The 25,310-nt window shown below is 35.7% G+C and overlaps 1 protein-coding gene across 3 annotated transcripts in view; it reads left to right on the forward strand.

Annotated features, from left to right (window-relative positions):
- Positions 1-347: 347 nt before the first annotated feature.
- Positions 348-25,310, forward strand: part of DARS (aspartyl-tRNA synthetase) — a 67,479-nt gene continuing 42,516 nt past the window's right edge. Inside the window, exons 1-4 of one of the 3 annotated variants that reach the window (XM_029225201.1) lie at positions 348-382; positions 2,579-2,636; positions 6,452-6,544; positions 18,088-18,190. In XM_029225201.1, coding sequence (XP_029081034.1) covers positions 2,612-2,636; positions 6,452-6,544; positions 18,088-18,190 — 221 coding nt within the window. In that variant the 5' untranslated portion in view covers positions 348-382; positions 2,579-2,611. Of the gene's footprint in view, positions 573-2,578; positions 2,637-6,451; positions 6,545-18,087; positions 18,191-25,310 lie in introns of those variants that run through there. The other 2 variants (XM_029225200.1, XM_029225202.1) reach the window with 2 other exon arrangements.

A 25,310-nucleotide genomic window follows, 5' to 3' on the forward strand; every position in this document is an offset into this window, starting at 1 on the left:
CTTGAAGGCGGAGGAGTTCAAGGGAGGAAAAGTCGAGTTCTGAGCATGGGTGGATGTTTTAGTGAACAAGCCGCTCTTAAAGCGCGGAGGAGTAAATAATAGGGCTGAAAGACAACACAGTAGACTTCGCAGGTATGACAGGGCTGAAAAGTGATGGCTTGCAAGGGCGCGCCTGCTGGTACCGTGGGACCCGTTGCCTCAGAGTCAATCCCGCGAGACTGTAATTCCCGGGGATTCCCTCTAACTCCAGGCAAACACCCGTAGGGGCGGGGAAAGAAGAGAGACGTCGGCGCGCAGCCGCCCGCTTTACAGCACCCCGGAATCTCGAGAGAACTGCGGTTCTCGCGATCTTTCCAGAGCCGACCTTCCACGAGGATTCCGAGTGCGTGTGCTGTAACGGGAGGGCAGGGAGGGTTCTGATTCTGCGGGAGGGGGACTCTCCTTTGGCCTGCCCTACGGAAGCCTGCGAGGGAGGGCGGCGTTCGCTGCGTAGTCCAGTTGCCCAGATGCCCAGCGCCAGCGCCTGCCGCAAGAGTCAGGAGAAGCCGCGGGAGATCATGGACGCGGCGGAAGTGGGTTTTCTCTTTCCTTGGGCCTGGGAGGACAGACCCCTGGGCCGGACCGCGCTGAGGGAGGGAGTATGGTGAGCGGGGCCCTAGCCTCTGGATCCCTGTCGGCACTTTGCGTGCAGGCCGCGAGCCTGGGATCCGGCGCCCAGAGCCCTCACCGGGCCTCCAGTGCCCTTGTCCTAGCAGCGTGGCCAGACCCACTCCGGATCGCATTTCTCACTGGGGCCCCTGGGAGACCTGGCCTGTAGGAAGCGTGTCCCGGGACTGGGGGATCGGGGGGGGGGGGCGCCGTGAAGTACCAACTGCCCCGGAAGTAGGAGCGGCGGGGTGACATTTAACCTCCCTGAGTTAGGCAAGTCCTTCGAGTAATCCATCTCTTCCCCGGAAATTTTTAATGTCCACTAGTAATCGATTTTTGCTCTGCCCTCGTGTTCCTAATGTTTTTCAAGTAATGACAGTACTTCGTAAAACGATCTGCCAGCATGTTTTAATGACCATTTTCCATGTGACAGCTTTAAAGAACACTTCTCATTTTTATTTTCTTTCCTCCCCTAAGTAACCCAAGTAAGGTAGGTAGGGAAGTTTGCAGAGAATGCGTTTGAAGTCTTTGAGATGATGTGACCCAAAATCATCTATGTAATTCATAATACCCTGTGGTCCTTCAGTGCTTTTCAGAAGTGAAAGTTTGAAACCATTCTACAAGTTATGTGTGCTCTTAGTGAAATTGGGATCCCTACCTGGCTCCTTATTTTTCTTTTGAGGAAATATGAATTTGTGATAAACTGCGTAAGGTCATTTTAAGAACATTAGATGGAATAAGGGGTGCTGAAATATGAACAATACTAATAAGCGACCCCCTTTTTTCTGTTCACGTGCTGTAACCTATTTATGCTGCCCTCCTGCTACATTGTGTGACTGTATCTTTCTGTTAGGGCTGGAGTTATCTTCGTCTTTAAGTTGTATTTTTTTTATTTCGCAAAAAAATGAAAAAACTCCTTAAAACACCTTAACATGTTGTCTGGTTTGTTTTGGTATAAACACAAAATCTAATATCCTCCAAATCTAAAGGAGAGGATTCCAACAAATAGCTGTAGTGACAGAAACTAATTGTTTCATCCACATCCTAAGTTACCTTGTAAATTTTAAGGAAACCATTTTTGCGTATTCTTGATCTGATTAGTTATATAAACCACCTTTGCAGATAGTGTAGGTCTATGTATAAGGTAGACATTGTGGCAGAGTTGTATAACTTTATAGCTAGAAGGATCTTAGATCATTTTCTAGATAAAGTGAGATTAAAATAAAAGGCCACTTACCAGTTTAATAAGTATAGTTTGTTAATAACAGTCTGGACTCTAGGTCTCCTTTTTCCTGTTCCTGACTTAAAATCTGTAACAAGAATTTTGGTGTCATACTGTCAGTGTTGAACCACTTACAACCTGATATCATGAAGATGGTTTTTAGAAACAGGAAGCTGGTGAATTTTTTTGATGATGTTTTACAAAAGGAAAGTTGTAGTTAGCTTATATCCAGCATCTCTGATTTCTAAAAACTGGACATCTGGTACTCAGAAAGCCTACCCCTAAATGTTTGTTCTCTTTGAACATCTCTTCCTGTAATAGGAAGTTAATAAAACTGTGGTACCTCATCCTTCTCCCTTCACAGAGGAAATTTATAACTCTGCTTTGAAGTAGTTTATAATCTCCTTTTTGAAGAAAGTAGTTAAGATGTGTTGTACATGTGTGTAAATTTTGTTTGAGAGTGGTATTTTGTATGGTATATCGATCCAGGAGTGGTGATCTCCAAAACAAATTAACCAGAAGCTGAGTCTGTGGAGTGCATATGTAAATGATATGACAGATTTCCACACTTTAAAACTACTACTCTGAATTGATAAAATGGTCCTGAAAGTTTAAATGAATTCATCTATTTCTGTTATTTGTATTTCTGTGTTTACTATGCTATTAGTGTTTAAATAAAAAGTCATAATGTAAAAATGTTTTTTGTAGGATTATGCAAAAGAAAGATATGGAGTATCTTCAATGATACAATCACAAGAAAAACCAGGTTAGTAGTTATGTGATAAAAAAAGTTTTTTTTTCTTTTTAATTCCAGGAAAGTTCTTTATGAAGTTTTAAGTAAGGTTGCCATAACTGAAGGCATAGTTCTGAAAAGCTTAAATGCCAAGCATATGCCATAACCCTGCACAGACATTGTCAATTTAGGGTCCCTAATCTCGATAAGGAAGAAAATACGTTAAATCAGTATATTTTATTTTATTTTATTTTATTTATTTATTTTTAGTATATTTTAAATGGTAAATTATATTACAAAGGTATTCCTAGGTAGTCATGTAAAAGATTTGACTCTGGCCTAGGAGATAAAAGATGGTTAAATAGTAGCTGCCTTCATCATATGCAACCTTTTTTGCATGCTTTGTGAAGCTACCTCCTTTACTTTCCTCCTTGACTTTATTATATTTCTTTGAAATTGACTTGTTAATTGTTTCTCTCAGACCTGTAGGTTTTCTATTTGTAAACATTTGTCTTCCTTTTGTTTCTATTTTATATATGCGATTTCAACAAAGTTATCCTACTCAACTATTTAACAATCGTTTTTCTTTTGTTAGACACCCCAAATTATGTCTTTCAAACTTTGGTACAACTGCAGACCTTTAAGCTCTGGCCCATTGGAAGCACTAAGTACTTCTAATTTAGATGCCTGCCTGTGAATTTTATGCTTTGAAAATAATACACCCCAAGTCAAATTTAATTGTTATTTTTGGATTTAATTTATTGCGTGATCACAAAACCACTTTTCCTTCCCAACTTTGTTGGAAAAGTGTGCGGTGAAAGGGCAAAATAGGTTGCTAAGAATAAACCATTTCGAAAGATAAAGATAGTGAAGTAAAGTAATTGAGTATAAAATGGGATACAAGCAATATAGTATAGAAGAGGACTACCCCTGCCAGAACAAGCAGGAGGAGTCATATGAGACTCTTTCTCGGCTTAACTGTCTTCCTGAACTGGACTTCCTTGATCTCTAATGCAAAAAAATCTTATTGGAATTTGTCTCTTACATAAGCCCCAGTCACCCTTTGCCATGATTACTATTCCTATTTAGCTAGCAAATCCAGACTACTCAGTGTCTTCCAGTTACAAGCTCTCCCCACCAAAAGGAGGATAAACTACCTACGTAATCTGATTACATTAACTAACAATAAAATTCTATGCTTGGTTTTACCTCTGTTAAAATCATAATACATTGTTCAACATAAAGTTTTCTTTCCTGTCTGCTTCCATTTCTCCACATTCTTTCATTCTAATACCAGTGACTTAACCGTGGAGGAGGTAGTAGTTTTTCAAACTGAAACCCTACTGCCACTGATCTTTGCCTCGGGCAGTCATACTGGTGGGAGTGTGACATGCGCCTCAGGTATGTGTGGATATGTTAAAGGTTGAGAACCCCTATGCTAATTAATTGGAATGACACATGAAAGAAGGGCCATTACTCTTTCTTTTCCAAAGTACTATTAAAATTACCATAATCGTGCCACTTATTTATAAGTCTATTCTTTTAGACTTATGTTATTCTGTTTTGTTTGGTTTTGAGTTTTGATTGCCTAGTAAGTTGTTTGCTTTTTCAATCTTGGTATTTTCAGATCTGTCTTTTAAAATTGCTTTGTCTGTCTTTTCTCTTTCACACTTGGTTTTGTCTGAGTTTACACAGCAGACGTGGAAGTTGGCTTAACTCATAAGGTCCATGGACAGAGTTTTGCAGAAATCCTCTTGTGATGCCTAATGCTTCAAAATTTCTCATTCATTCTCTTTGCTTTTGGCGATGAGATCTATGGTATTCTCCTGTAAATCAGGGTCTCTCTAAGCTACATCTTTACTTCAAGAGACAAATTATAAATACATTTAGACAAAGTAGGTAAAATATATTTATAATTTGATTTCATTATAATATCCCCCACAAAGGTATTTTTAGTATTATAGTAACTAGGATTTACTACATGTCATACTGACAAATTTGGTTACAATTAGGCACCATAATCCTTGAGAATAGTGGTCTTTTATCATTCATGATGTTGTAGTATCATTCCTATTAAAATATTTTAAATTAATACTTATATCTTTTTCTTTAATATTCAAATTATTGCATATTTAGAACAATAACAGAATAATTTCTGGATCATTTTGGGATCATGATTGCCTTGTATCACTATCTTCACATCGTAGTTTTTTCACAGTTTTCCTGTCTGGGGGATGCTAGATAGATGTAGTACTTTGTTATTAGCATTGGGGGGCATAATTGTTGGGGTTCACCGATAGCCAAAAGGGGAATTTATTGGTTCACATACCTGTAGGAAACAAAGTGTGAGATGGCATAAGGCATGATAGGATTTAGAGGTTTGAGCATTATCTATGGGGCTTTCTGTCTATTTCTTGGCTTTGCATCCATTAGGCTGTTGACCTCATTCTCTCATCCTGCAAATTCAGGTAGTAGGAAAGATGGTGGCTGCAGCCCTGGGCTTACACCATCTCAGCTCAGCGACCCCAGGGAAGACAGATTCATTCCCGTTATCTGTATATTAAGTACCAGAGAAGGACTTTGATTAGCTCAGTTTGAGTAACATGCCCTTCTCTGGATGAGTCAGTGTGTCCTGGGGAACGAGGCACTATGACTGTCCAGGCCTGGCAGAGAATTCCCCCATGTGGCTAGCTGACTTACATACTATGGCAGGCAAGCAAAAATACCACGTCCACTTAGGCACAGGCAGTTCAGCACAGGCTGTATTTGGCTTTATAAGTCATTGAAGTGTTCAGGAGATTTGCATTTTGAAATTATCTCTTTGACTCCAATGTAGACTGAATTAGGGGGTCAGGGGATTGCCAGTTAGAAGGCTTTTGCTATAGTTTAGGCAAGATATAATAATAGTACTTTGCTTTGGAATGGTGGCAGTGAAGACGAAGGAGAATTGGATAGATTTTAGAGATATATTTAAGATGTACAATTCATAAAACTTGAGGCAGACTACATATGGAAGGTGAGAGAAGGTGTTAACCCTCATACAATGTGAGTAGGAATGTAAATTGGTGCAGCCACTATGGAAAATAGTATGGAGGTTCCTCAGAAAATTAAGAATTGAACTACCATATAATCCAGCAGTTCCACTTCTGGGTACTTATCTGAAGAATATGAAAACACTAATTTGAAAATATATGTGCACCCTTATGTTCACTGCAGCATTATTTACAATAGCCAAAATATGAAAACAACCTAGGTGCCTATCAACAGATTAATAGATATAGAAGATGTGGTCTGTATATTTAATGGAGTACTACTCAGCCATAAAAAAAAGATGAAATCTTGCCATTCACAACAACATGGATGGACCTTAAGGGTATAATGCTAAGTGAAATAAGTCAGACAGAGAAAGACAAATACTGTATGATTTCACTCATATTTGGAATGTAAAAGTAAGTAAATAAATAAATGAACAAACTAAACCAAACAACAAACACATAGATAAAGAGCAGAGTAGTGGTTACCAGAGGGGAAGGAGCATGGGGGGAGGGTGAAATGGGTAACAGGGTCAACTGTATTGTAATGGATGGAAAGTAAACTTTTGGTGGTGAGCGTGCTGTAATGTGTATAGATGTTGAAATACAATGTTATAAACATGAAACTTAACGTGATGTTATAAACCAATGTTATAAACCAATTAAAAAGAAAAGCAAAAGAAAAAAGTGTTGCTAGATATTGAGAATCATTTAAGATAATACCAAGTACTATGCTAGCTATCAAATCAAAATAATTTTCATCTTGATCTCTTTGTGAATTCTGAATTACAAGATTGTTTCATTTATTTGCTGCAGATCGAGTTTTGGTTCGAATTAGTGACTTGACAGTACAAAAAGCTGACGAAGTTGTTTGGGTGCGTGCAAGGGTTCATACAAGCAGAGCTAAAGGTAAGATTGATTAAATGATTACAGCTTTTTTGGTAATCATTGAATTTTTTGTTTTGCAAATTTCTCACAGATCAAAGTAAATCTTTAAAAACAAAACAAAAACACCTGTTTTCCTTCTTAAATCACTATAAACTATTAGTCCATGGTTAGTTAATTTTAGGTTCTTATAAGACATCCTTAAAAACAATTTAGCCTTAAAACTCAGATGAAATCTAAGACTCTAAGGTACTTTTCTAGCACCTCTCAAAAGTTTAATTTTTTGAAGTAAAGAGTGTTTTTTCAGAAGTTTTTCATTTGTTAATATTCTTACATTTGTAATATTTAGATAGGAAGAGAGTTAGAAGAAAGATAAGGCTAAGACTGGGTTGTCTAGTACTCACTGGCTACATTTAGCTATTTAAATTAAAATTAAAATTCTATATCTCAGTCACCAGCTGTATTTTGAGTGCTGTTGTCTCCCGTATTGGACAGACAGGACAAATACAAAATTTTTTTTTTTTTGACAGTATGCAGGCCTCTCACTGCTGTGGCCTCTCCCATTGCGGAGCACAGGCTCCGGACGCGCAGGCCCAGTGGCCATGGCTCACAGGCCCAGCCGCTCCGCAGCATGTGGGATCCTCCCAGACCAGGGCACGAACCCATGTCCCCTGCATCAGCAGGCGGACCCTCAACCACTGTGCCACCAGGAAAGCCCACAAAATATTTTTATCATTGTAGAAAGTTCTCTTGGACAGTACTAAGAATTTAGCATTAATAACAAAGAAGAAATATTAGGGGAGTTTAGACAAACCTCAGTTCCTTATGGAAAATTGTCCTAGCCTAGTGTTCCAAATTGTCTGAAAGTATTAGTGACACTTATATTGGTTTATAACTTTATACTTTTCACACAGTTTTTCACACTTGATCATCCCCACAAATTTGTGAAGTAGGCAGAATAGGCACTGTTATTCCACTTTATAAATGAGGAGACTAAGGCTCAGAATGATAAAGCTCCTTGCCCAAATTCTCATAGTAATTGGTGGAATATGAAAAGAATTCAGAAGCTTTTTAGGACACCTTCTGTCTCCCTAGCAGAGTTAATTACTTCTGTACTATTTAATACATTCTGTGGTACAGCATTTCTTACTCTGTGTTTTAAAATATTTATTATAGAATTAATACAGGCCCATTATTTTTTAAATTCCAACATTTTATACATATATATCTTACTCTCTCAGGATCACTACTATTAAGAGTTTATCGGGAATTCCCTGGCAGTCCAGTGGTTAGGACTCTGCACTTTCCTTTTTCTTCTTTCTTTTTCTTCTCTTTCTTTCTTTCTCTTTCTTTCCTTCCTTCCTTCCTTTCTTTTCTTTTCTTTCTTTCTTTCTTTCTTTCCTTCTTTCTTTCTTTCTTTCTTTCTTTCTTTCTTTCTTTCTTTCTTTCTTTCTTTCTTTCTTTCTTTCCTTTCTTTTTTCATGCATGCACGCATGCTATGCCAGTTCTTAGTTGCAGCACGTGGGATCTTTGTTGCCGTGCGGGATCTTTTAGTTGCAGCATGTGGGATCTAGTTCCCTGACCAGGGATTGAACCTGGGCCCTCTGCATTGGGAGCACAGAGTCTTAACCACTGGACCACTGGGGAAGTCCCAGCACTCTGCACTTTCACTGCCAAGGGCCCAGGTTCAATCCCTGGTCAAGGAACTAAAATCCCACAAGCCACATGGCGTGGCAAAAAAAAAGAAAAGAGTTTATCTATTCTTCCAGTATCCTCCCCCAAGTAGATGAATACTGTTGGACTTTGAGAAGAATGCTAGTAGAATTTTAACTTTTTAAAAACTGTTGATTTGCCTTCCTGAAAGGTTGGGCCATTTATTTGACCAATAGATAATCGCATTGCACTGTAATCCTTCATTTACTTGTCTTTCTCCCATTGGATTAGGAACCTTTGTTCTCTCCAAACTGGCACCTTGTTTCCTAAACATAGTTATTTAGCAAATTAAAAGATAGAACACATGCTACATGTAAGCCTGAACCAAAAATACTTCCCTTCACACTCATCCAAAAAATGGAACAGTTTGAATATGAGTAAGGACAACTGCAGTGAGTTGAAACACACCAGATACGTTTAAATCCATAAGTTTATAATAATGCTAAGGCAAACAAACAGAAAACCTAGTTGGTCATCAGTGGAACAAGCTCATTATTTTCAAACCTGGTAAATACTAAAGTGGAAGTATCATTTCTGTATGAATTGTATATCACTGGCTAACCAGATGGTAGATACGGGGAAGTGTCTCTTTAGAGAAGTGTCCAGCTAATAAAATGAAGAATATTGGAACATCATCATTTTACCCCCAGTGAATTATCTAGACATTGATCATCAGTGATTGCTAACGACATAATAGAGAGACAACCAGAAATATTTTATGTCTATTTATGAAAGAACACAACACTACCCAATGAAGTAGTCTTGCCCAAAAAATTGTTCCTGAATCTCATTAAGCCTTTAGCAATAACCAGCAACTTACAAGACAAAGGAACATGTTAAATGACAATGGAGATGCAATCAGCACAGTCTAGTAGTAAACTACTGGGCAAAAACGACCTGGTCTCTTCAAGAAATAAATTGAAAGGGAAGGGGGTACCTATGGATTAAAACAGATTTAAGATGTTTCTCAACCAGTCACTTATTTGGATCCTAATTTAAATCTACAGTTAAAAAAAAAAAAAAAAAAGACACTGAGACTTGGATATTTAAACATTGACTGGATATTTGGTGTTAAGAAAATTTTTTTTTCAGTTGAAATAATAGTACTGTTGTAACATTATTTTTAAAAAGATCTGCTCTCTTAGGGATCCTTACTGAATTATGTATGGATGAAATAATAGAGGGTTTGCAGGAGTTTGCTTCAAAATAGTACAGGAATTGAGGAATAAGTGGATTGGGGCAGAAGTTGAGGAATGAGTGGATTGGAGCAAAGCTGAAACAAGAATGGCCATGAATTGATAACCGTTGAGGTACGTGAGGATTGTAGGTAGGTGTTGATATCATTTACAAATAACGATCATTTTGTCCTTTTCTTTCAAATGTTTATCTTATTTCTTGTTTCTCTGCAATAATCAGTGGATTCTCCAGTATTGCAGGGATTCTCACAATGAAGAATTTTTTAAACAGTGGAGATATAAATTCCTGCTGAGTTACTTCATGACTTTAGGTGTTCTGCATAAAATGTCATTACAAAACAATGCCAAAGTTTAAAAAGTAGGTCAAAAGAAGTTTTCTTCTAGTCCAAGTTTTCTGTTATCAAAAGTAGGTATTAAATTTTATCAGACCTTTTCCAGAAATTATTTCCCTCAAAATATCATGCTGAATATATTTATACAGAGATTCATTATACTATTCTCTTTGCTTTTGTGTTTGTTTGAAATTTTCCACATAATAAAAAATTTTAAATACAGTTGATCTTCATTATTCACAGATTGTATATTTGCAAATTCACCTACTTGCTAACATGTGTTTGTAACCCCAAAATCAATACTTGCAGTGATTTCACTGTCATTCACAGACATGCCAGACATTCGCATGAGCAGAGTGGTAAGAAATTTGAGTCTCCCAGTGCACACATTTTCAGCTGAGGTTAAAAACAGTGAAGCTCTGCCTTGTATCATCTCTTGTAAACAAGTGTCCTTTTCATAGTCTATTTAATGCCACGTTCTTCACAACCTTGTGCTTTTTGTTGGTGATTTGACTGTTTAAAATGGCCCCCAAGCATAGTGCTGAAGTGTTTTCTAGTGTTCCTAAATGCAAGGGAGTCATAATATGCATTATGGAGAAAATACTGGTTGTTAGCTAAGTTTTGTCCAAGCATGAGTTATAGTGCTGTTGGCTGTGAGTTCTATGTTAATGAATCAACTATATATATTTTAAATAAGGTGTCTTTAAACAGAAATACATACAGAACAAATTTGTGTATTGATGGACTGATGAAAATATTGTAACCAGACATTCACAGAAACCTCACCCTATATTTCCCCTAGGAGCAATGGCTCAATATTTGCTAATTTATTGTTCTGGTGACTTTATAAAACATAACTACCACAAATAGCAAGAATCAACTGTATGTAATTCTAGTGATTTACAATAATGGATTTCTTAACATTGAACCATTTTTGGATTCTTGGAATAAACTGAATTTGGTAAAGGTGTGGGTAGTATTCTTTTAGCTAAGTTTCAATAATATGTTTTTTTGGAATTTTGCATTAATCTGGTTTTCATAATTTTTACTTGGAAAATTCTACTTTGTTTTTAAGGTTGTATGTATGTGTATGTGTGTTTAAGTTGTAAGTTACCCAAGTAATACAAAGTATTTTCACATGAATTTTTCAGAGTACAGAAATTATATTCCTTTTTCTTCTCTACTGCCTATCTTTTGTCCCAGCCCTTTCTATTAATTCTTAATAATTTGTTCGTTGTCTTTCCAAAAATCTTTCTTTTTAATGCACATATGTGCACACACACACACACACATACACATACATAAAGGTTCTTTGTTTTGTGTGTGTTTTGTCTTATTTTATGTAGATGATACCGTATTTTTACATGTTACTCTGCAACTTTTTTTATTTTCTATTAACAGTGTTTCTTGGAGATACTTCCATGATATTAGTTATAGATCTACATAAGGCAGTATTTCTGTAGGATAGATATCTAGAAGTGAAATTGCTGGGTTGAAGGGTGGGCATACGCATATTAAAATTTTCCAATACCAGATTACCCTCCAAAAAAGCTATACTCAGTGATACTCCCACAAGTATGTGACAGTACCACTTTCTCCACATTCTTGCCAGTAATGATTGTCAATGTTTTTTATTTCTGCCAAAGAAGATTATCTGAAAAAATGAATAAAATCTTTGAGTTTGCAGAACCCTGATTGCTGCTACTCCCTTCTTCCTTACATGGAAAAAATTATACCAATAAATATGACTTACTTGGAATCATTCATGTGTTCTAACTCCAGAAGTAGTATCACATTAAAATTGGACTTGGACAGACAACCTATGCTGGCAATTTCAAGTAAAGCAAAGTTCTGAAAAAACTATGAATAAGGAAATGAAAGTGTCAAAAGTATGACAACTAGAATCCTGTTAAGCAAAAAAAACAAAACCTAGTCTGTTTATATAACAAATATCTGTATATTTCTCCTCAAATTAAGGGCAGTGTTTTACACATTTTTAGAGATTAAAAATCAGATTTCTTACAATAGGTTTATGCTTCACACCCATAAAATCAAGAGTTTTATATAGGAGCAAGGAGAAATTTTTAACTCTTAATGATACCTTAACATTAGTTTCTTTCGATTGTGAAAGCTTATGAGCATATTGAAAAAGTAATTGAAATATCTACGGTTCCTTTCAAATTTTATACATACTACATGGAAGTCATTGGCACAAGATAATTCTATTTCAATACTATTCTTCCTAAAAACTTAACATATACTTCCGAAATAGCTACTTTATTTAGGTAGTCAGATAGTTTAGGATTTTTAATACCAAAGGTCAGAACATCGACTTATAGCCATACAAGAATATTTCAGGGAAAATAACAAATGGAAACTACTTTAAAACATTTAGGTCTTTGCTGTTTATTCCATAACTGATTAACATAAGCGATGAAGGAAAATGTTAATCTTGGTTATTAGGAAGTGAAGGTATATTATCTAAATAATAAATTCAGGAGCTTGGCAAGCTAAAAGACAGTAGGAAGAGATGAAAACATAAGATTGCCTCACATCTTTGATAACTAGTTCTCCCACCAAGGCTTACTTCCTTACTGAGCCATCACCAAAATGGAGATGAGAGTAAACTTTTTTGTTCTGGCAACCTACCATGTTTGTTCTTCAGCTTAGAAATAAAGATTGCACCTGGTGCTGTAAAGGAAGGTTTCCAACTTTACATTTTTCTAAAACAGACCTCTTGCGTAAATTTAAGAAATAAACTGCCTCTTTAAAAACTTGACTCAAAATGCAACACAAATTTTTAACTGCTAAGGATTTAAATTTAAGATACCTAAGCAGTGAATTCATTCAGCTGTTTTAAACATTAAGTTTCATTTCTTTTCTATAAACTCTCTCCTGATTGGGGAGTTCCATGAAGAAAGATGAATAATACGTAGCAGTTGATTAACGTGTCTTATAAAATTCCTTTACTAACTTAAGCAGTGAGAACTCTTTGCTAAACTGAGAAATTACATAATTGCTTCTTAGAATAAAAAACAATATATGGCTATAGTAAAAATTAACTTCCTATATATAGAAAGATATAAAATGAAAAATAGAGCTACATTATGATCCAGCAATCCCACTCCTGGACATATATCCAGAAAAGATGAAAACTAATTTGTAAAGATACATGCACCCCGATGTTCATAGCAGCACTGTTTACAGTAGCCGAGACATAGAAGCAACGTAAGTGTTCATCAGCAGATGAATGGGTAAAGAAGATGTGCCATACATATATATATATCAATACACACACACACACACACACACACACACGCACACATGCACACAATGAAATAGTACTCAGCCATAAAAAAAGAATAAAGTATTGCCATTTGCTGCAACATGGATGGGCCTAGAGGTTATCATACTAAGTGAAGTCAGAGAAAGACAAATATTATGTCACTTATATGTGGAATCTAAAAAATAATACAAATGAATTTATTTACAAAACAGAAACAGACTCACAGACATAGAAAACAAACTTAACAGTTACGAAAGGGGAAATGAGAGGAGGGATAAATTAGGAGCATGGGATTAACAGATACACACTACTATATATAAAATAGATAAACAAGAATTTACTGTATAGCACAGGAAACAATAGTCAATATCTTGTATATAACCTGTAATAGAAAATAATCTGAAAATATATACATATAACTGAATCAGTTTGCTGTACACCTGAAATTTGTTGAAAATCAACTATGCTTCAATTTAAAAAAAAGAGGACAAATAGAAGTCTCACAAATCTAGCTCGTCTGTCAGATCACAATCTGTTTCCCCCCAAAATAGCCACTGTTGTTTCTTGTGTATTCTTTCAGGAAAAAAGTGCATTTTCAAATAGCATATCCTTTGTTTTTTAAATTTACATAAAAGGGATGTCTCTCTCTCTCTCTCTCTCTCTCTCTCTCTCTCTCTCTCTCTCTCTCTCTCTCTCTCACACACACACACACACACACACACACATTGCCCCTTGTTATCACTCACCAATGTCTGTAAGAAAATGCCTTGCAAGACATTGAATTGCAGTGTATCACCAACCAGAGACAAAGAACAATTTTGTTTACTAACACCTTTCAAGAACTTGGTGTCAAAAATACTTGATAAGAGGTAGTCTGAGTGGACAGCTCTGTTTACCAGGAAACCAGTACTAATTTTTTAAGTCTTTTAAAAGTCTTTCTGAGTGTACCATCGAGGTTCTAGTATTTATTTATTTATTCTTAATAAATTTATTTATTTTTGGCTGCATTGGATCTTCATTGCTGCGCACAGGCTTTCTCTAGTTGTGGTGAGCGGGGGCTACTCACTGCGGTGGCTTCTCTTGTTACGGAGCACCGGCTCTAGGTGCACGGGCTCTAGAGCACAGGTTCAGTAGTTGTGGCATACGGGCTTAGTTGCTCCACGGCATCTTCCCGGACCAGGGCTCGAACCCATGTCCCCTGCATTGGCAGGTGGATTCTTAATCACTGTGCCACCAGAGAAATCTCAAGGTTCTAGTATTTAGAAGTGCTTTGAACACGGAAAACTTGGGACCATAGCACTAGAGTTCACATCTGTTGCAGTAGTGAAGACTACATAAATAGAGAGTAATAATAGAACCTCAGTTCTTTTATTTAAATAGTTCTTTTATGAACATCTTTGTCATTAAGACTTTCCATACTTAATTTCCTTAACATATATTCTAAGAAATGTATTTCTTGAATCAGAGAACATTTTAAGCCCATTTTTAATGCCCACTGCCAAATTGATCTCTGAAAGCATTGTACAAGTTTACCTTGTTATCAACAAGTTATGAAGGAACGGTTTTCACTTAATTCTCCCAAGCATTGTATGATATTGTATATTTTTAAATCTTTACTAGTATGAGTGGTATAATGTGTCATCATCATTGTTTGCTTCAACTTGCATTACTTTCGTTTCCAGTAATATTTTTCTCCTTATGTTTACTTACTAGGTTTTTTTCTTTTTCTTTTAGAGTATTTGTTCTAGTCCATTACCCATTTATCTATTGGGATCTCAGTGTTCTTTACTCATACATCTTTAAGATCTTTATGTATTAAAGATATTGACTCATATAGGTTATGTGTCATTCAGCAATTACATATATTTTTCCCAGAGTGGTTTTTTTGCTCTACTTAGAAAGTCCTCCCCTTTTCTATTGTACAGTTTGATACTCAGTTCCAGTTTTTACTCAGTTTTTTAGTTTATCTCCTGAATGCCATCTAGAATTAGAATCTCTTTGCTCTAATAGGGTCTGTTCTCACTTCTTTCTTATGCTGCATTAATCTGGCTGTTTCTGTACATTTTTACTTACTGTAGGTTTATAATATGATATGCTGAGGTCTCACCTCTCTACCCTTTTCCTCCCATCTATTGGCTTTTTTAAAAAATAAGGTTTAATTCTTAGAATTACATACAATAAACACATTAAACACTAAAAGAGAACAGTGAACATTCTTTACTTTACTTTACCCATAACCATTGATTTCATGATTTCTTTTCCCTAGCAGGCATGTCAGGTCTTACGAGTGCATTTGCTTCTATGTTTAGCTTCTTGAACTTCCCAGGTTCTACTCACTGCTTGTGTTGAATCTGGAACATGGCCACGATTTCTTTCAACCCTTACGTTTCTTCTGTACCTACCTCTTTGATTGTATTGTTCTCTTAAAAAATAGTTTTTCTGATTTGGAAAGTAGTACATGGTTATTGTAGAATGTTCAGAAAATATGAAGAACAGAATAATTCCCTGTGATTTCCCCATCCATTAGTAGCCACATTTTGGTGTTTTTCTTCCTATACCATCAACTTCACATTTTGATGGTTTTTTCTTACACAGTCAATTTTAATATCTTTCTTATAAAAATTTATGATTGTACTCTTTGTATGGGTTTATCACTATTTTCACGTAATAGTCTATCATGAGTGTCACAAATATTTACTTTGTGTTCCCAGCACCCACCATAGTTTTTGGACATAGTAATTCAGCTGTGAAACAGAAATGGTCATCAGTCTTCAGATAAGTAGGTGGCAGTGGCAGTGGTGCTATTAGTAATAGTAATAACGATTAATATTAATTAATAACATTAATTCACAGTTAACATTAATTGGGTACCTGTCACAACTCTAAACTTATTACTTATATAATCTTCAAGATTATAAATGAAAACTCAAAGAAAATCCCATGAGTAATATACTGTTATTTTCTCCCATTTTGCAGATGAAGAACTGAGACATAATTAGTTTAATACTTTCCAATAGGCCCCTTCATAGGAAATGATAGGATATGATCCTATGTCTTTTGATTAAAAAGATTTTACTCTTTACCAAACCCTTACACTAAATGTCACCCCTTAGTGCTGACCTAAAGATATTTTCCTGTGCTCACCCTTTATAAGTACTATAGAGCCCTCCATTCTCTCTCAAGTTCTTTGTGTAGCACTGGAGTTCATCACAAGATTGCTTTGTAGTGCAGCCAGGTCAGTGCTTCCTCTGTCTGCACTATTAGAGCAGCTAAAGTACTTACTAAATCATGCACGTTACCTTCCATTTCATGCTAACATTCTGTTCTAAGTGGGCTAATATCTGGCTGTGGTTTCAGTAGTTCTTGAGATAATGTCATTTGATTCATTTGCCGATTTCTCTATCCATTCAGCATCTTAAAATCCCTGTGAACTTGTTCAGTTCATGTAACTTTCTTTTTTAAGATTTTACTTAGCGACTGGATCATACTCCAAAGGAAAGGGAAAATAAAATCTATTTAGTGGTAAAAATATGTCAATCATATATGACTTGGCAGTCCATAGATTGTGTCTATCTTGGCACTCTGTTTGCAACCTTTTTTTAACCTCACAGTTGCTCTCAGATTTGCATTTCAAAACTGTATGTTGAAAGTATTAACTATAAGTTTGCTTACGTTTTTGCTTTTTTTTGGTGGGACCAGGGGAGGCAAAGCTAATTCTCAGTGTAAAAATAATTCTCAGTTTAAACAACAAAACCTTTTGACGTTTTGAAAGACAATCTGATGAAAAAAGTGGTCTGGAAAAGATTTAACGTGTTTTATGAGGAAGTAGTTTCCTAAAACTTGATCAGAGACTTTTAAAAAGGATATACTTTGGAGAAAAGCCCTGTCACAAAGATGGTGAGTGACTGGATCTGTTATGAATATTATTTTTCAAAAGGTTAAGAATAAAGAATGACAGTTGCTTATGAAAGGAGGGGGAGTCAAGAGGCCCAGTATTATGTAGAAATTAAACTAGTTATAGGGCATAAAGAGAATGATCTTTTATAGACAAAGTAAACTACTTGGAGTAGGGCTTCCCTGGTGGTGCAGTGGTTAAGAATCCGCCTGCCAGTGCAGGGGACACAGGTTCGAGCCCTGGTCTGGGAAGATCCCACATGCTGCGGAGCAGCTAAGCCTGTGTGCCACAACTACTGAGCCTGCGCTCTAGAGCCCACGAGCCACAACTACTGAGCCCGTGTACCACAACTACTGAAGTCTGCGTGCCTAGAGCCCGTGCTGCACAACAAGAGAAGCCACCACAATGAGAAGCCCGCGCACCGCAACGAAGAGTAGTCCCCGCTTGCTGCAACTAGAGAAAGCCCCTGCGCAGCAACGAAGACCCAACACAGCCAAAAACATAAGAATTTTTTAAAAATTAAAAAAAAAAACTACTTGGAGTAAAAAAAAAAAGTGGAACTATTATAAAGGATGAAGAATTAGGAAGACGATAAAGGAAAAATGAGAAAAATAGAACAGGAAATAAGCTAGCCTGTTATTCTAAATGCTCTTTGAAATGTACTTTGGTAGGAAATAAAATGAACCACCCCCGTAGAATGTTTATGTTCTTGTGACTAAGCACTTTATTACTACTTTTATGGTTGCATCATTGAGGCTCTTATGATGGTTAGCATAGTACCTTTGCCTGTAGAATATACTAGCTATTGAATGAATGTTGAAAGTGATCTGAAGTTACTTGAAATTTGTTTAATAAGTCCATACAATGACAAAATAATTTTCTTGGTTGATAATATTTTTTGAAATCGGTGCTTTGCCTACATCCTCATAACAAGCATTTTAAAAGCGTAGGAAAAACTTGGGTTTCTTTAAAGCTTGTTAACTGAGTATGGGAATTTTGGCTGTCAAAGCCAGATACCTATGTGTATGTCCCTGTTGGGGATAGTAAATTTGGGCCCAATTATAAAGTAGAGAAGCATTTTTCTTCTTTGTAAAACCTGAAGTAGCACGTCCTTAATACCCTTACGTACTTTCTGTCTTCTTCAGGGAAGCAGTGCTTCTTAGTCCTACGTCAGCAGCAGTTTAATGTCCAGGCTCTTGCAGCCGTGGGAGACCACGCAAGCAAGCAGATGGTTAAATTTGCTGCCAAGTAAGTAAGCAATTATATCCTGTTGTCAGAATAAACAGTGGTGGGAACCGGGGCTCCCAGGGCTTTGGACCATTTTCATGCATTAACATCAACGCTTCCTTTGTTTAAAAATGTAGTTATTTAAATTGTCAGTTCAGTGTTGCTGAATACATTAAAGTTATAAAAGAGAAAATATGGAGCACAGACTTGAAATTCATTTGGAACTGCTGAAGCAGCACTCTCTACAGACAAGTCACATTTACTTTCAAGTAGAGTTACAAAAAGCCTGGCAGCGTCAACACTGCAAAGCAACTTTATTTTGTTGTGTTTGTTGAGCTTCATTTCCTCCCTCCCTCCCCTAGTTTGAGATTTGCATATTAAGCAACAAGTTTTCTAACTAAATAATAGAAGTGTTTAAAATAAAAGAATGTGATTTTGCAAATTATTCCATCCTGAAGAAGTAAAACAAATGCGCTAACATGTTACAGCTTTTAACTTTGACACCAAAAAGGTTTAAAAAAAAAAAAAGTAAAGTTTGCTTTTTTTCCCTCATAAAAGTATTATTGTCTGGCTCAGGGTTCCTATAGAAGCTCATTGTTTTGTTCAATTTACAAGGGGCAGGATACAGAGATAGTGTAGTGGTTGTGCCTGCTGGAGCTCTAAGGTAATAAGAGTTGGTGATGTGGCTAGTTTTGTTTACATGTTTTTCTCAATTGAAATTTTATTTCCATGATAATGATCAAAGAAGACTCAGAAAAATGGAAAATTTTAAGTAGTAGAGTACTTCATAGGCATAAATATTTTTTAAAAGAAATTCAGTTGAGTAAATGTTACATTTTTTCTATTGATTTTTTTTAACATCTTTAGTGGAGTATAATTGCTTTACAATGGTGTGTTAGTTTCTGCTGTATCACAAAGTGAATCAGCTATATGTATACATATATCCCTGTATCTCCTCCCTCTTGCATCTCCCTGCCACCCTCCCTATTTTCTACTGATTTTTATCTCTGTTATATATATTTATATATATATATATATATATATATATATACGCTTTCAAAGACGAGTTAATATAGATAGAATTATCAATTTTAGAACTAGAAGGAGACTAAAAACTCATCTAATTTAATATCTTAATTTATGGTTGGGCCTTCCCTGACTCCCTCAGCACAGTGGTTTACATATAATGGATGCTTAGCAACTGGTTTCGGTTAACAGATTTATTTATCCAATTTAGTTTTATTGTATCATAGCAATACCTGCCCTCTGGTTTAAAGACTCCAGTGCCATTAATTACATCAATTTACTGATGTGCTCAGAGGTCTCAGTACCACTAGCCCTACCTCTCCCTATCTCCCAGTCCTGCTGCCCAGAGACTGTCACTTTCATCTCTTCTACCTGTATCATTTGGTGATTAGGTTTGCTGTTTTAATACCTAGTCCTTAAGGGTATATGCTTGTGGGTTGCATTTGTCACCTAGCCTTTTCAGGTCAATCTGTATCCTATGAAGTGGGACATAGTAAGTGTGGTCCCTAGAAATAAACTTTGTCTACACAGAGAGCCCCTGAATACCACAGACATATATGTTAAATTATATTTAATATACTGGAAAATACTGGGGAAAAGTCAACTTCGAGTCAACAAACTTTATGGCTTCTGTCTTTTATATATTAAATTGGTTCTGAAAACTAATATATGAAACTGATAGTTTCATATAGAATATATTTTTTTGTTAAACTGCATTATAACCTCCGTATTACATTCGTAAAGGATTATCGTCTGAAAGCCTTTTGGAAATCCCATTTACCCTTAATCACTAAGAGGCATTCTACTATCAAGAGAACAGTCAATTCATTTGATATCTCTAGAGGCAGACACGTTAAAGTAGTCCACAAATAGTTATTTCTTATTTTGGATCTTCTCAGAAACTCCTGGGACTTGACTGACAGCAATTGACCATATCAGATGTCAACCAAAGCTTACCATCTGGAAAAGATACTTGCACACAGAACTTAGTTCACTAATGCCCTTATAATATATGTTAAAGAAAGGCTTTTATCTAAAAGGGATAGTGTATGCGTGATCTTTTTTTTAGAATAAGGGAAGAATTTAGATAATTTAACCTGGATTTCATAATCTTGAAGTGGATGGAACTCAATCAAGATCTAGATCTGATTTTAATCTCTTTGTTTTGTTTTTGTTTTTGGCTGCGTCACTGGGCGTGCAGGATCTTAGCTCCCCAACGAGGGATTGAACCCAGGCCCCGGCAGTGAAAGAGCTGAGTCCTAACCACTGGACTGCCAGGGGATTCCTGAGATCTGATTTTAATCTTAATTCAGGTTTAACAATTAAGTTGTGACTTTGATTTCTTTTTTAAAGCAAAGAACATGTAGCTATTTTTAGTCCATTTAAAAAAACTGGACTTTATATAATTAGTAATGTGTGGGAAAAGATGGTTTCATAATAGAGCTGTTGCATATTATAAAGCCTTTGACTGGTTATATACAGGCGAATGGACCCAATTTTATACAATAGGTTTAACATGTGGAACTTAAGTTACAATTATTTAACTTTCGGCACTACTCATATGTTAAGGTATCTATCCTGAGTTATTAACAATAAATGTGTTAATAGTTTTTGCTACCTTGTGAAAAAGGAAAATTCTCATGACTCCCTATGGTGAAAAATGATGAGTTTTTAATTTTTGTGGCTGGTTGATAAGATAATTTTCTTAGGAACATGATTTGTTGCTTCTGGTATGTCAGTCAGCTTGTCTTTATGTGATTTTGCTATACTTCTAAGGTAGTTCAGAAATCCTGATCTTCCTTGGTAACAAGTCTAAAGCACATGTCCTTTCTGATAGAAAGGCAGTAGTATGATCTTATATTCAAAGTACCAATTTTTAAAGAAGAAAATCAAGAACAGAAAAATTTTACTTTGAAAATTACCTGCTCTATTTATAAATAATAATAAATCAAGTGAAACTGTAATATAAATATAAAGAACTTTCAGAACTTTTAGGAAAAAGATGTGTTGGTTTTTTTCTTCATCCTTCAAAATCCTTTTCTTAAAAAGTCCATACTTGGGCTTCCCTGGTGGCGCAGTGGTTGAGAGTCCACCTGCCGATGCAGGGGACACGGGTTCGTACCCCAGTCCAGGAAGATCCCACATGCCGCGGAGCGGCTAGGCCCGTGAGCCATGGACGCTGAGCCTGTGCGTCCGGAGCCTGTGCTCAGAGGCCACAACAGTGAGAGGCACGCGTACTGAAAAAAAAAAAAAAAAAAAAAAAAAAGTCCATACTTGCCAGAAGTTTCTTTCTAAGTGCTATTTTTATCTAAAATCTTTAATGGCTTCCTGTTTCCAACCATGTTCAATATTAATTCTATGTGGTGGTTCCCCCTGTTATTTCCCACTATTTCTCAATATACATGCTTCAGATTGGACAGTCTCCATGTCTACAATGACCTCTTTTCTAATTTTACTTCTTATTTTAAAGGCTTTAGTTTTATTCATTAAATCCTCATTCTTTGTCACTTAGCTTATTAAGCCCATGTTCTTCATGATCCTCACTGATTGGTTTCTCTTTTCATTTCTCTGGGGTCCACAAATGTGTTCTTGGGAGACTGGAAGTTTTCTATATTTTTTTAAATTTTAGTGTACATTTTGGTGATTATCTTAAAGTTACATAAGGATACTATGCCATATCATTTTATAGGCTAACTTACAGCAGAGAACTGCTGTGTAAATTGTGTTCATGCCAACTGAAGCCGATGATATCCATGTTCTGTACAAATGAAGATTTCACTGTAGTTTGAATAGCGACATGCTGACAAGTTGGGTTACTAGGTGGTACTTGGTAGTTAAGAAGTATTATGAACTTTAAAGCCTGTGCCGCTCAAGCATATTTATTGAATCCTATTTTCATCTGTATAGGGGCAGCATATAACTAATAGTACAATAGTTTCCATATAAGGAAAAATGTTTCTATTTCCAGTTCTAGAATTTATCAGATTAGATACCCATTTGATTCAAATTTCAATTAACAATACTACATTATTAACTTTCACTGGAATAAGATAGTTTTATAAAATTATCAACTGATATTTTATTTAAATTGTCATTCTTGGTTGCTCTTTGCAGAACTTTGGTTAATTATGAGGCCAAATTATCCTGAGTCAACTTCAAAGCTAATGTTTTGTGGAATTATGAACAAGCATTCTTCATATTACTAGTATTAAAATAAAAATACAGAAAATTAAATCTAGAACTGGATATGAGGCTACAGCTTTATACAGTAAACCAACTGTCAGCAATTTAGTTTTAACAAACCTTAAATTAATATTGTTAATTTGAATTTTGTTGTTTTTAATATTTGTTTCAATTTTCTTTAAAAATTTGCTTTGAGGAGAGTTCCCTGGCTGTCCATTGGTTAGGACTCCACACTTTCACTGCCATGAGCCCGGGTTCTATCCCTGGTCTGGGAACTAAGATCCCACAAGCTGAGCAGCATGACCCAGAAAAAAAAAAAGACTGTAAAAATTCGCTTTGATTTCAAGTTAAGGGCTATAACCAAAAGGCATTTATTTCTACTAGTTTTATACTTGTAGGTATTTAAGTAACATGATAAAACTAATTTAAGTGTTTACTGAGGGTCCCTGATATTGCCAAGAGAGGCCACTGATCTATGCCATATTTAGTTGTGCTTAATACTTACCAAGCTTATTTTGAACTTAAAATTCTTGGGGTTTTGGTGAAGAAAACTGGATTCACAAAATAAGTCATCATAGAACTGCTAGGATGATTTAAACCTTTAACTTCTACAACGTGCCAATGGGCAATGGAATGTAAGAGTGGCCCAGAGACTCAGCTCCTCACTGACTAGGCACATGACTTCATAAATTGTTTACTGTATGTTAGTCTTTCTTCATTCTCTACAGCTAAGACCCTTCTTTGAACATTTTTATTTCTACTTGCCTGGGAAATATTAAAGTCTGAGATTAGGTGTGGCACTAATTCACTGTAATTGAAAGAAGTTACTTGACATATAAACCAAGTTTGTGCCTGTCTCGGAATTGGAATACAGATTTTTATTGTGAAAAGGTGGTTTATTATTTCAAAAAATATTTACACAATTGATGTTTTACGGGTGCTGTTTTGATTTAACTGGCAAATATATGGTTTCTCATGTTTGGGCATTTTGAGTTCTTTGCCTCAATGAATTGTTAGTTTATATCATCAAAGCATTTTATGTTGGTACGTTACTTGAAAAACTAGTATGTAGCAACTTTATAGCCTGTCCTCTTTTCAACTAATCTTTTATTATACCTTGCCCAGGATTTTAAAATTATTAATTTGAATATGGGTAGCTGTGTAGATCTGTGGAGCTTATTTCTCATTGAGTACAGTGATATTCAACAGATTATTTCTGACAACCAGAAGCCTAATAAATTTGTTGCCAGTTTTGCTGAAAACTTTTAATACTCAAGTTTCTGTAAGTGTTTAAATTTTAATAGTTTTTGTTGCTATTAGAATATGTAAATACGAGAAAGAAAAGCTTAGAATATGTCTTTTTCACCATTATTTATTTTTGAGGGGGAGAGGAGAAGGGGGTAAATAAGAATCAAATGGAAATCATTTTGAAATATATGAGCTATTGACTGCCTAAAATCATAATTTTGGTCATCACCTAGCTTTCACCAACTCTCAAGTTTATCTGTACTATTAATAATAACAGTCAGCATATATCAATATAGAATAGGATTTCTTACGTATTTTAGGCCTTTATTGTGACAATCTAGTATAAAAAAGCACTTTGAGGGGCTTAAAACTGTGGTGCCTAAAACAATGTAAAATAAAAGGTAAAAACACTTCATACAAAGCGTATGCTGCTAACCTCCCATCATTATCTTGTGTATATTGAGTAGATTATATAAATTATGATGGGGTACTCTTCAGTGACCCCTGTAGAAGGTGCCTTATATTTTTTAAATGAAAGGCCATGGAAAAAAGCTCCCCCATACACGCCTACACTTGGACTTTTATTGCATGTGAAATAATTATTTTTAGTATTTAAGAAACTTAATCTACAATTAAAATTTAGTATGATGATTGCCCTTACTTTATCTTGCCAAGCTTTCCAGTATCTACCATGAATTTTTATATTTATGGGGTGCACCCCAGTAAAGGTTCAGTGCAGTGGTCACCAGTAGCTTCCCTATCTCATGTACAGGGGAAATAACAGATTTGATTGTAACAGTAGCAGCAATAATAGCTAACTATTACTGTATACTAAGTATGGAGCTGCAGAGTGCCATACTTGCATTTTCCCCCTTGGTCCTCATAGCAGTACTGTGAGGTGTGGATACCATTTTGTCTTTTTTTTTTTTTTTCTTGTCTATTGATTTTTTACAGATAAGAACGTTGATACTTAAAATACTAAGGTCTCTTTGACTCTAGGCTCATGCTTCTGTGTCATCCTGCCTCTCTAAGATTACATAAGGATATTAGTTCAAAGCCCTCCACATTATATGTAGCTCACTTAGAATACAACCTTAATGTCATTGAAATACGTTGGTGACTGGGAAAGGGAAACCCTGTTGCTTTTTGCCTCAAAAGTATCTTTTCTAGAGTGTGCAGTTTATTCTGGTATATATCCTCAAGGAGTAGATAGCTATTTTTTTTCTTGAGTGTGATAATGACTTTTAAATACTGTCCCCAAGTTTTTGAGAACGAAAACTGGTGAAAAATAATAATTTTGGTTTTAAAAAGTATAGCTGATAACAAAGTAATAAAAAAAGATTTTTGTGTTGTCATAAATTGATGCTAAAAACAGTTCCAAAGAAGGAATGAAATGTTTTTCTAACCATCAGTAATGCTAATGAGCTTGTCTCTTCTAGCATAAAGCAGTAGTTGCCTTCCTAAGGAATCACCCCATTGTTAAAAAGCATGCAATAAAAACAGTGGGGTGGGGGGAAGGTAGTTAGAAAGTAGAGAGTTTCATGTTTGCAAAGACAGTTATTTTTCTTGAATAATTTTAATATAAAAATATTTGATAGCTATAATTATAAATATGAAACCTAAAACTCACTAGGCAAGTTTACATCTTCTTTTGCTTAATCTGTTGCCTTTTCCTTATCATCAT

The sequence above is a fragment of the Monodon monoceros genome, unplaced genomic scaffold, assembly GCF_005190385.1.
Source record: "Monodon monoceros isolate NGI ecotype Baffin Bay Population unplaced genomic scaffold, NGI_Narwhal_1 Super_Scaffold_16, whole genome shotgun sequence".
Lineage (NCBI taxonomy): Eukaryota > Metazoa > Chordata > Mammalia > Artiodactyla > Monodontidae > Monodon > Monodon monoceros.